The sequence below is a fragment of the Drosophila santomea genome, chromosome X (assembly GCF_016746245.2).
Source record: "Drosophila santomea strain STO CAGO 1482 chromosome X, Prin_Dsan_1.1, whole genome shotgun sequence".
Classification (NCBI taxonomy): Eukaryota; Metazoa; Arthropoda; class Insecta; order Diptera; family Drosophilidae; genus Drosophila; species Drosophila santomea.
In genome coordinates, this window is record NC_053021.2 from 14,158,705 (window position 1) to 14,171,762 (window position 13,058).

At 36.6% G+C, this 13,058-nt stretch overlaps 1 protein-coding gene across 3 annotated transcripts in view; it reads right to left on the reverse strand.

The window, feature by feature from the left end:
• LOC120455457 (homeobox protein cut) overlaps positions 1–7,294 on the reverse strand; it is a 75,664-nt gene extending 68,370 nt beyond the window's left edge. For all 3 annotated transcript variants that reach the window (XM_039641678.2, XM_039641677.2, XM_039641676.2), the window contains exon 1: positions 6,011–7,294. In XM_039641678.2, coding sequence (XP_039497612.1) covers positions 6,011–6,133 — 123 coding nt within the window. In that variant the 5' untranslated portion in view covers positions 6,134–7,294. The remainder of the gene's footprint in view (positions 1–6,010) is intronic.
• Between the last annotated feature and the right edge of the window lie 5,764 nt (positions 7,295–13,058).

The following is a 13,058-nucleotide window of genomic DNA, read 5'->3' on the forward strand; positions in this document are numbered from 1 at the left end:
GCACACAGTGCAAAACCACAAAAACGATACGATACGGAATCTTGGGGGAAAATTTCACATAATTAATTATATAAACATTTCGCCAAGCTGCCGTTACATTTGTGCAACTATAAAGCTCAATCGTGCGTCTGTCGATTCTGATGAAAAAGAAATACATACATACACATTTGTATGATTCTAAGGTAAACAGCTAAAGTTATGCCACATCAAATACATATTTACAATAACATCAAATTAAACATAAAACTGCTTTGTGCATATAGCAGAGATCCGTAGAATAGCCAATGGATTGCAAATGGTAACAAGCACTCAAAAGTCAAAGCGAATTAAATTCTAAACTAATTTTCATGTCGTGCCAAAAATAATAAAAAGAGTGCCGCGCAGACGACGAAATGCATATGTATGTATGTATATATTGCAGGGGCGTTGGCAAGAGGGGCAGTGAGGGGGGGCGTCTGGCGTGGGCGTGTTAGGCGCGCAAAAACCAACAACTTAATTAAAGCATCAATAAAAAATTGTAAAAACATCTGAAAAACGCCACGAGGACAACGTTGTAAAATTGTGTGCAAAAATTCGGTTCACTAAAAACCAAAAAAGAAATACAAAATTAAAAGAGGAAAAATGCAAAAAGATCAAGAGATGTGCGTTTTTTGTTTTTTGTGATTTTGTTCCTTGCATTTTTTTTTGCCTTAATGGAGCGAGCCCGCCAATAAAATCCTTGATCCCCCCTGCCAATAATGATGATTCCTTTTTAATGTGCACTCCTCGGGCGTTGGTCATTACTCAAGAAACGAACTTTTTTCGAGGGGACTCGTCGTCAGTTGAGTTACTACTATGCTACTATACTGCTATATTTCCTTTTATATTTATATTTATCTGACTGTGAGTCTTATTTTAGTTTTATTTTTATTTTTTTTTTTTTTTGCATTCAACGAACGTGAACGTATCGATCACACACAATGTTGCCAATACCAAAAGGGTATTTTCTCGCGAGTGGGGAAGCTCACAAGAAACTCATCATCATCAGTTCGTTTTGGTTCTGTGGCAAGTTCCTCTTCGTTTTCCTCTCGAAAAGTGGGCGTGCACAAAATGATATTTTATTCAATATCCTCAACATCAGTAGGCTATTTTTTGTGTGTGTGTTTTTTTTCGTGTTTTTTTTTTCATTCGTTTTAACGATTTGTCCTTTTCAAGCGAGAGAGAGAAAAAAAAAAGAAAAACTCGCCGTGTAGGAAATCAAATTGATGGAGAGACACACATGAGAAACCTGAAATTAAAAACTCATAAGATATCGACTGATATATTGAGCTGCACAAATTACTGACAACTGAAAGATGAAAGAAGCATCAGCGCACACACAAAAAAAAATACCACAAAAGCAAAGATTTTCAAGACAGGTTTGCCATCCTTTCCCCTTTTTTCCGCTCCACAATCCACGTTTTTGGTTTGGTTTGGCTTTTTTTTTTTGCCTTTGTTTTCCTATGTCCCTCCAATGTGTATATGTAAGTACATATGTATGTATGTATATATATGCATATAAAAAGACAATTAGTTGTTATTAAGTTGTACACAAAAGCCGTCGAATCTTTTCTTTTCCACCGATGCCGATGCCGCTTCTTCATTTTTGGCATCGCCAGCTTTTGTAAGAGGATTCAGTTCGGTTTGCTGCGTCTAGATGCGGAATTAATGATGCAATGACAATTGATGCACACCACGCAAAGCGCATTTAGCATTTAGCATTTATGATATTTATGATATTTATGCTCAATTAGTGTCGCTGTTTGCCGTGTGGCGATCCATCCATTCCCCAATCCCCATTTTCCCACTTTTATGAGAGTGTGAAGTTTCAGTTTGATTTGATGACAGCCCGCAAAGTTACATGAGTTTGGTTTGCAAAAAAAGACTTCTGATTTTAGTTTGACCCACCACAAGCTTTGATTTTAAAGAAATGCCCAAATACACATAGCCCACATACTTAAAAAAAAAAAAGGGAAAAAAAGAAAACCCACTTTAGTGCTGTGTCAAATTTCAATTGATTGAGATGACTGGCAGCTGAGTTACTTGAGGTCATTGCATTCGATTGATAATCAGCTAATTATAGTACGGCCTAAACATATCATATGGGAAAATAGAAATTTGAAGTGCGTTTGATGGTTAGTTAGTTCCCAAGTTACTTGAGGACACTCCACTCCACTCCACTCTACTCGGCCGGCTTCAATTAGCTTCAATGGCTATTCATAATTAATGCCATAAACCGGAAAGAGAGGCAAACAGCAAATAATCATAATAAAAATTGATCGAGCACACACACAGCTACATACATCTATCTAAATATGCACGCCACACATAGTTCATGAACTCAATTTTTAATAATAATTTCCAAATGATTTTTTATTTCACATTATTAGTTGCGTGGTAATTCAGATCGAGTTCGAGTTCGACTTCTCGGGTTCTCGGGTTCAGATCGACATATCCATCCATCCACCCACCACAAGCTTTTAATTGTTCGATTTTCATTTCGATTCGTCTCGTTTCGTTTCGTATCGTATTGTATATGGTATAGTATAGTATAGTATAATATAGTATCGTTTCGATTCGATTCGATTCGTTCGTTCGTCGCATTTTGTTATAGATACTATAGATATAGCGATGTGAATGTGATGGTTTCTGTTTTTGCTGCTGCTGTAGCTGCCGCTTCTGTTTTAATTTCCGTGCTGACAAATTAATTTAATTATATTAACATATCTTTCCAGCGATCGAACGATTGAACTGACTGAAATATTTTCGTATATATATGTATGTATATATGTATATGTTTGCATCTGTGCTGTGTGGGTGGTTGAATTCGGTCTGTGATTCTTGTGTTATAACCCCTTTTTTTCCCCCCATCCCCCACTTCGGTTTCTGTGACTCATTAGCTGGCTTCTCTGGCAGAGAGCGAGTAAATTGCACTTAAAACGCTAAAAATTATACGACACACGCCGCCGCTCAGTCCACCGATCTGATCTCTATCTGTATACAGTATCTGGTAATATGGTATCTATGGTATGGTATGGTATAGTATGGTGTGGTATGGTATATGGTATATGGGCAAAGGGCTTAAGGGACAACCCTTGGCTGCTCATTTTCGGCATATGCAAATGCCGGGACGCCATCTTTGAAAATTAAACTTTATAAACTATCAATGCTCGTCCCCGGTATTCCATATTCCGCATTTCGTATTTTATATCCGTATCTGCATCTGTGATGTTGCTGATGTCGCTGATGGTGGTGGTGATGGTGACTACCCTATAAACCGGTTTCAATTCGATTAAAACGGAACCTAAACTCGATTTTCTCTCATCTTTTCAATTTAATTTTGCCTTTTTTTTTGTAATAGTTTTTAAGTCAGCAAATGCATTTGGCAATTAGTTCGGTTTTGTTGTCTTTCCATTTGCATTTCCATTTCCATTATTATTTTGTTTTTTTCTAGTTTGAATCAGCACAAATCAATGACAAAAACCTCATCTTTCGTCTAGTTTTCGGTTTTTGGTTTTACGGATTTCGGTAATTGTAGAAGCTATAAAAAAAAAAAACTCTGTTCGATGTTAATGGGTCAAGTTTATAGATTGCATTACGGAAATTAATTTTGCTCTTTTTAACTTTTGCTTCTTCTTTGGCTTCTTTGCCTTTTGTTTTTGTTCTTGCTCTTGTTTTGTGTTTTTTTGGTTAATAATTTTTTTGTGATCGTTTTTTCGGTGCCACCGTTCTATATATTTAATGACAAAACTTTGTGTTAATCAAGCACAATTTTATTGTTGCCTTTTCGAATTCGATTTGTGTCAATTTTTTCGCGCGCGCTCTGTTCTTGAAATGTAAATAAATAAATAAATAAGTGAAATACTATAAAAAGTTTTGTATCAACTCATTTGGACAGCTGTAGACGTCTGTCTGCGGCTTGTTTAACTTATTTAATAAACTTCTATTTTTGGTTGGCAAATTTAATTATGTTTGAATAACCTTTTTTTTCCTCCTTTTTTTTTTTCTTGCTGCCGCCGAGAGAAATGGTATTTTATTTATGGATCAAGTTCTAATTCGGTTGTCTGTTTGGTTGATCAGCATGCGATGGCATGACGGAACCTTTCAAATATTGATTCATTGATTACAATCGATCATTGGCTGAAAGGGGTTCTTGAAAGTTCTGGGAGACTCGCAGCTTTTGAAAGCCATTAAATGATCGTTAGCAAAGCGGAGGGTGCAAAGAATCCAAAACAGGGGCGTTTTTTAGATGGGGTTTTCAGAGCTCAACACTCATTTTTTACATGTCAACATCTAATGTTCAAAATATAAGAAGCAAATGCATTTAATTAAAACCAAAAACCGGTTGCGTTTGCAATCCGCAAAAGCCCCATTCATAAAATCCTGCGTACACCACTGACTTTAAGTAATCCTAACGAGTTCTGCGGCTTCTCATCTTTTTGTCTTTGTTGTGGTTCTCAAGAAAAAGTCAATAGGATAAGGATAGTATAGTATTGCTTTTGGTTTTGCTTATTTAAGTTTTATTAATTGCAGTTTGCATTGCCATATCGTGAAGCAAAATATTTGTTGAGCGTTGAAAAACGCCATTCACCGACGGCAAATTTCTAGATTTCTAGATTTTCCTTTTCCGCGAATCTCAGACATGAGTCTGTAAAATTCCCTTGCATTTCACGATCAATCGAAGAAAAAACTCCAATTAAAAAATGTTCCCGACTGTCGACGCAACCTAATTAACTTGCCAAAACCATATAGAGTGTATATTTATATATAGAAATATTCAAAAATATACATAAATACATACTATATATGCATGTATGTATGTATGTACAGAGAACAGTTGATATTTCCATGTCTGGCCGGTCTGGCAGATTTTCTAGTTTTTTTCCCCCCATTTTTGGCCTCTAATGTTATTTTGCCGCCTTATTTGTTTCGGAGTCTGGCATTTGGCCAGCGTAATTCTCAGCATCGTCTGGCCCCCGCCTCCCGATTTTCCACGCCCCCTTATACACCGAACCCCCATTCCTCATTCCCCATATAGTCTCTTCCGTCTGGCCGATCTTGTCTGGCTTTAGGCTTTATCTTTTTCGGTTCACTGGTAGAGTAGACAAAAAAAAAACTATGCAAAAAAGTTATTCAAGCAATAAACTGTTCACTTATTACTCGCTTGTTGCACTTTGCATTATTGCCTTTGTTTTGTGCAAACAAATGTTGCTCAGAAATCAATAATAGCGGAAAAAAATAAATAAATTTACAACAAGAAATTAGACAACAATAACGGACGGACAAACGGACGGACGGGGGCGCAGCAACAATAAAAACACATTTGCCTTAGACACGCAAACTCAATTAGTTAACTTAAGTTAAGTTAAGCAGTTGGCGGGGCCTAAAAATATGGGGGCTGTGTGGGGTTAAGGTGGGCGGTTGGGCGGCTGGGCGCTCTAGGGTTATTGTTGTCAGTTGTGGGAGTTTCCAGTGAAATGCAACGAATAACACAGAATATCACAGAACTCGAAAACTATTCACTGTTTATTTACGATGATAATTGCACATTTGTGTATGACTTTCTAGTTTCAGTTTAATCGATGTTTTTTTTTGCATTTAGTCTAATACTCTCACTATAATACTCTATTTTTCTCTTTTTGTACTTTAAGGTCTCAAGTTTTCACTTTGAATTCACAATTTGGTGTAAGACTTCATTTCATTCATACAAAGTTAGAGAGCGCAAGTATCAAATTGTAAGCCACCTAAAACAAAAACACAGGTGTAATTTCATCTTTTTGTTGACAAAAATAAGATACACTTTGCATGTAATAAAAAAAAAAAGGGGAATAAAAACGAAGCTAAGCAGCTGAAACACTTTTGCAGCAAACATTTTTGAAAAACCACCAATAAAAATTGATCTATATTCACTATAGTCTCCTATTGAAACACGAAACTTGAGGCTTCCGTGTTAAATGTTTAACAACAATTTGTTGGTGTAAACTTGGCTTACCTGTTGCCAAAACTGTGCCAATAAATAAATTTGCTCCTTTTTGAAAAACCAATCGTTGATTGATTGAACAGCCGTCAGATCCATATCGGCTGTCCCAGCGGCTTGTGGCAATGTTGGCTGCATTCGTGGGCTTTCTTGGGTTAATTCAATAATTCTCAGTCAGTGTTTTATGCTTTTTTGTTTTTTTTGTTTTGTTTGCTTGTTGTTTTTGGGCTTTTCAGTTTTTGGATTGTACCAATTTTGGGGCTTATAAGGCTATAAGGCCTGGCATTATATTTGTGTTCTATGCTGTTTTGAGTTCAGCTTTTCTGTTTGTCGTTTCGATTTTACTTGTTAGTTAGTTGTTATTAATTGGTTGTTGTCGTTTTTTAGTCATCACATTTACACCTTAAGTATTATGTTTCTTGTTACGTGCTCAAAAAAATGCATAAATAAGCCAATTTCGGTGTGTTATTATTATGATTTTATGGTTGGTTATGTGTTATGTTTCTTATTTTGTTCACTTTAGGTTCCGGAAAAAGAATCTTTTGGATTTTTTGGAAGGCGGTTGGTTCTTCTTCTTGCTGCTGTTGTTGTTGTTGTTGTGTGGGAGGATTTTGTTGTTGTAGTTGTTGTTGTTGAATGGTGAGGGTATAATGTTGTTGTTTTGGTTGTTGCCTGTTGTTGTTGTCGATGTTGATGTTGTTGTGTGTGTGATTTCTTTCAAGCCATTATAATTATGTTGCCGTTGTTGCAGAAGTGGTAGTAGTAGTTGTTGTTGTTGTTGTTGCTTTCTGGCTGTGACTTATTTTGCACATGTTTGCTGTCGTTGTTGCTGTTGTTGTTGTTGTTGTTTACACTTGACACTCATACTCGCGCACATATTTTAGCGAACCAAAATGCACTTGAAAAAAATAATAAACAGTTATATTATATTTAACGTTCGTTTAGTCCCTTTTGTGATTTGGCTGTGTGCTGTTTTGTTTATAAATATGATCAATACGTTTCTTCTTCTTGGCAAGCGAGATTCATTCTTTTGCAATTAATTTCTTTTTTTGTTGATGAATTATTTTTCTTGTTGTATGAAGTGGGTGGGGGGGAATTCTTCGGCACACACGCACTCACACACACACGACGTACACACACAGTGACAGAGAGAGGGGGCACACACGCACACACACCCGCGCCGCGGCTAAGAAGAAGAAGAAGAAGCTGCACTGCCTTGTGGGGCAGTAGAATCCAAAAATCTTCTGAAATTCTCGATTTCTTTCGGCGACGGACGAACGAAACGACGTTGCCAGTCACGAATGCTGTTGATGACTGAACAAATCGAACGTTAACGAAGCGCCGACAACCCTCTGCCGCAGAGAGCGCCGACAGCGACGTCGCCAGCGACAGAGGCGCCACAAACACACGAAACACACTCATGCAGCGGCAACGCTCTCGCTTGCGCTCCGGTCTACGACTTGAGCGCTCTCTCGCTCGCTCACTCGCTCGCTCTCTCACGCTCCGCGCGCAAGAGAATCTCACTCAATTTCCGTGCACTGCTTTTGATTTCTTTCAATAGCTTTTTGATTTTCTCACTTTTTTTTTGTTTTTGTCGTGCTTTCCTTCCCCGCTTCTTTTTTTTTGTTTTTACTCTTATGTTTTGAGCATTTTTCTGCGCCGTCGCATGTCAGTTGCATGTATTGAAATTCATTCATTCACAGACACTTTGCCTAGTGCCCTCCCGCTCGTACATCGCTGTTCTTATTGGAAACGAAAGAGCCAGGCGCTCGCCTCTCTCCACTGCGCTTTGTTGTTCTTGTTGTTGCTGTTGTTGTTGCCTATTGAGCGCAGGATTGAGTGCAACGCCGACTGCGACGCCGGCGGAGGGATGGAGATTGAGATTGATATTTCGGAAACTTGTAATATTTTTTTGGCTTTGGGTTTGGGATTTACCTGAAATTCATAACAAGTATTATTTTAAAAATTGATATACATTTTTTTTAGGAATGTAAGCTGCAGGATGATGTAAGTTTTAGAAAACAGACTATTCATTTAAGGCAGTTTTACGATAAAATGTTACTAAAAAGCAGCTGCTTAGATTCAAATTTCTTATAATGATGAATATGATGATATATGAGCTCAGTAAAATATGTTATAATTATATTAATGAAAGAAGTAAATAGGAAGTTTAAATAGGTAGTTTAATAGGAAGACAAAGGTTAATGCTACCAAGAATTATTTTTTAATTAAAGTTATTGAGTTGTTTTTAGAGGTACATAAATGTCAGTTTCTATTCCTTCGCCACTTTATGATGCACCTTAAATTGCAATCCCAACTGGATTCCCTTGGCTGGCTGTCTGTGTTCGGCTCTTCAAAAATCCATGGAATATTAAATTGGCGAGTAATCCCCATTTCAGTCTCCTGGTATTTTGGGTTTTTTTTCTGTTTTTTTTTTGTTTTTGCAGCATACCCCTGGAATTTGCCGTCCCATTGCGGGATTTTCGCATAAAGAAAAGTTCAAATTGTATCGAAGCGCCAAGTGCAATGCAGACAGCCCCCTTGTTTTTCTCACCCCTTCATTTCTGCTGCGGGGAAAGGGGAGGGGGAGGGGGGGCATTTTCCAAGGGGTTATGGCTTACACCTAAACTGAGACTGAGACCGAGACCGAGAATCCAAGTCGCAGTCGCAGATGCGTTGGCTGCAGTCTGAGAGGAAAAGCGCTTGAAAGGCGGTAGGGATTTGGGTGGAAAATTGTCGGTAGATGGGTAGAGGTGGTGAGGGGTTGGGGTAATATTGGGGGCTTGGAGCTGCTCGGGGACTTCGTCGTCGGCTGGCAAAAATAACGAAAAATAACGAAAATAACGGGAGAGCCGAGAGAAAGGGCAGCGCCAACTACACGAAGACAAAAAACGATGCTTGCTTCCGCCGTCGGCGTCGAAAAATGTACTCACCCCGAAAAAAAAGTACTCATTTCATTTTATTGCTCCTAGTTTCACCCCCCAACCCTTAACCCTACCCCCTACCCCCTACCCCCTACCCCCTACCCCCTAACCCTAAACCACCCACAAAGGTAAGCGCATTTAGCCACATATTATTGGGCAAACCAATGGGATATTTTTATATGATTAAGAAATCATAAAGTGCAATGCAATTTGCAGGTAAACATTTAAAAGTACTTAAAAGTATTTCAATCAAAAATCATTGCTTGTTAAAAAAATAAAGTACAAAATCATCGCTAAATTCTTTTAAATTTATGAAGTTGAAAGTAAAGTCATGAGAATGTTAAAAGATGAGCAAAAATTCCTTAAAAGTTAGTAACATTTAAAAATGCACAACTATGCTGTATTACAAATTAAGCAAGTGCATTCGAAATACACTACAAATCGCGCATAAAAAAAAAAGTGTCTCCGCCAACCAGCAGAATTCCAACTGGATTAAAATCGCCGGAATTCAAGAAACCACTCAATCCAAATACTCGCAAGACACTCACTCACTTACTCACTCACTCTCTTGTCTTTGAGCCAAAAATGCAAGGGGTTCGAACTCGTTTTCGAAAAATTTTCGAACTTGCTTGAAGACATGCAATTTATTAAAAGTTGATTCCCTTACCTGTTCTATCTCTATTTTTTAAGTTGCTTATATTAAATTTCTCTTAAAATATATTTTTTTAATTTTACTGTACTTTTTTATAATTAATTAAAATTGATTTAAGTAAGCGCTGCTGCAAAGCTAATCAGTTTGATTGATTGAAAAAAGGCAGCTAGATTCTTATTAATAAAAAGAGTAGTTTTTGCATTTTATGTATATTTTTTATTTTATTTTTGAGCCTAAAAGATATAGTTTCTTTTGGAGATTTATCTAAAAAATAACTATTTTGTTCTACATTTTCAAATTTGTCAAAAGAAATATAAGCAACTGTAAGGGCGGCTTATTAAATATAAATGTAATTAAAAAAATTTAATAAAACTAGTTCTTTCTATTAAAAATAAAAACTAAAACTATCTCACTCGAGCCCCAAAAAGCGCTCATATAGACAGCCGCTCTCAATTTTCGATAATTCGCATAATAAAAACCAAATCGCACACACACACACGCACGCACACACATTGCCAAGTGTCACATAAAAAGTCGAAGAAGAAACGCAGCGGCAGCGCAGCCGACTGAGGCAGCGGCAGTGGCAGAGGGCAAGAGACTGACAAAAAAAGAAGAAAAAAGCGAAGCAAACGATTTAAGCCCCGCCCCATTTGATTGGCGAGCAAAAAGAAAAGCAAAAAACAGAAAAGCAGACGACGACAACGTCAATGGACAACACACACACGCACACACACACACCCATGTATGTCACACGTGTGCGACTGTGTGCGGCTCTGCCGACGCCGACGTCACTGCTACCTGCGCAGCAGCAGCGGGACATCCAATATCTGTTGCTCTCGCCAAAACTTAAAAACATCAATAAGAAATGATGACATTTTTAAGGAAGCTTCTATTAATCTTAATATTAAGAAAAATACAAAAATATAAGAGTAAATCTATTGACATTTTTTTGTTTACAAACTAACAAAAATAGTGAAATATAATTAAATATATAATTAAATATATAATTAAATATTTAATTAAATATTTAAATCACAAGCAAGATGAAATTTAAAACAAGTTTGCATTGAAATAACAAAAGAACTTCAAATAATTTTTCATACTTAGAATTTTAAATATTAAAACAGTCGAGATTAATGATTATTATAATAAATTGACAAACTTTATTTAACGATCAATCAAATATCGAAACTAAATAGTAGTAAATTCATATATTAAGTTAAACTTTAGCTAAAAGAAATAGTTTATATACTGCAAAGCTAACTATGATAACTACATATGTATATTAAGTAACTATGTATGTTGACATTAAAATATTAAGATAGATTTAGGGAAAAAAATTCAGATTGTTCTCAATTCTTTTCGTGGCATAAAAAAATGAGTCAACATAAATTCATTGTAATTGAATGATTTAATAAGAAGAAAAATGTGATTAAATATTTAATACAGAAATCAGCTCAAGAAATATTTAAAGCACAGCTTAGCAAATTTTATTATATTTTTTTTATGATATTACATGCAACCTTTTGAGGTAAAAGTTCAGGTAATACTAATGGTAAGAAATCAAAGAAAAGCGAGGATAAAAAGGGAGAGAGAAACAACAATTGCCTCGTTGTATCTCGCTCGCACCAAACGCCATTGAATGTCTCTTCTTTATATTTCTGTTTTCTTTTTTTTTACTTTTTTTCGAACAGCTTTTGGCTTTGATTTTTCTTCGGCTTTCAAGTTTACTTGCTGGCCTCTCGCTCGCACACGTTCGCGTTCTCTCACTCTCGCGCGCGCTCTAGTAACTCACTCTCCCACCACTCTCTCGCACTCATTTTCGCACTCATTCTCTGTCGGTGCGCGCAGGCGCTCTCTCTTCGCTTTTGGATTTTGAGTGATATTTTTTTGTGGCTCTTGCTTTAGTTTTATTATTTTTGTTTTATTTCTTTTTGCGTCGACTGCGCTGCCGACTGCGTCGGTGTGTGAGTGCACGAGTGCAAGGGAGTGAGCGATATGCAGGTGCCGATGATGCTCTTGCTCTCTATCTCGCACTCCCTCTCACTCGCTGGCATTCATCGTTGTTGCTGTTGCTGTTGTCGCTGATTGAAATTATGATTTTTTATTATTAGTTGTGCGTGTGTGTGTGTGTGTGTGTGCGCGCGTGTGTGTGTGTGTGCGTGTGTGTTGGCCTAACTGTTAAAGTGTCATATTAGCGTTGTTTTTGGTTGGCTGATTCGACATGTGCTTGCATGTGTGTGCGCGTCGCAAATTGATTTGATTTGTTTTGACTTTTTTCGGGTTTCTTGGGCAACAAACGAATCAATTCGTTTTTGAGCAGTGTACGCTAGGCAATTTAATTAAAGATACTATACAGCTAGTGCATATGAATATTTCAGATTGTTATTATCATTTTCAAATCATACGATATACGAATAATAACCTTCTTTTTTATATATGTATGTATGTATTTTCAGGCACGGAAATTGTTTTATAATCTTAAAACCCTTTTTTATTGGTTTATAGGTTCTTTAAATTCTTTTAGCTTCTTATTTACAAACTTGTACTTCAACCAGCTGAGTTTCACACACTTTTCTATAATTTCTATCATATCAAAGGGCCTGCTAAACACTTTCACTTGCACACACACACACACACATAGTCGAAAAACCCATACACACGCCCATTTAATGCGTTAATTACTGTTAATTAGACGTAAACATGGAAAATCTCACAAAAAATGCTTTCCCTTTCGTTGCCAAAAAGCAGCAACAACAACTGCAGCAACAACAACAGCAACAACTACAGATTGACAGCAATTACAGAAGTAGCTCTGCCGGCGTCAGCAGCGCCACAGGACATCGGTTGCCTTTTGACCTTTTTGCCAAAAAAAAAACAAAAAAAAAAATAGCAGAGAAGAAAAAAGAATAGCAAATTGCATAACACACATGTGCAGTGAGAGAAAAGAATACCATACAAATGTAGGTGTAATTAGTATTAATCTTTTAATCTTTTGCCTTTTATTTATTATTTATTTATTATTAACCTATTACACTTAACTTTATTTATTTATCTTTATTATATTAACATTTAACTCTATTTATTTATCATTATTTAATTAAGCTTTACCATTATTTATTTATCTCTATTTTATTAACCTTTCACTTTATTTATTATTTATTTTATTTCTTTATTTTATAAACCTTTTACTCTATTCATTTATCTTTATTTTATTAACCCTTCGTTGCTCTGAATTTGTTAAATCTAAGTTAGCTATTCTGTAAGGCATACACTGAAATAAATTATCCAAGTGCTTGAGCAACATATGGAAGATGTAGAGAGAGAGCAACAGTTGATAGCCGTGTATTTTGCATTGTTTCGCAATAAATGCGCGATAATTGCACACATGAGGAGAAAGGAGTTCGTGAGGAGTGAGAGAGAGAGAGAGAGAGAGGGGGTGGGGAAATGTGGCAAGTACGCAAAGGTGTTGCAACTGCAAGGGGTT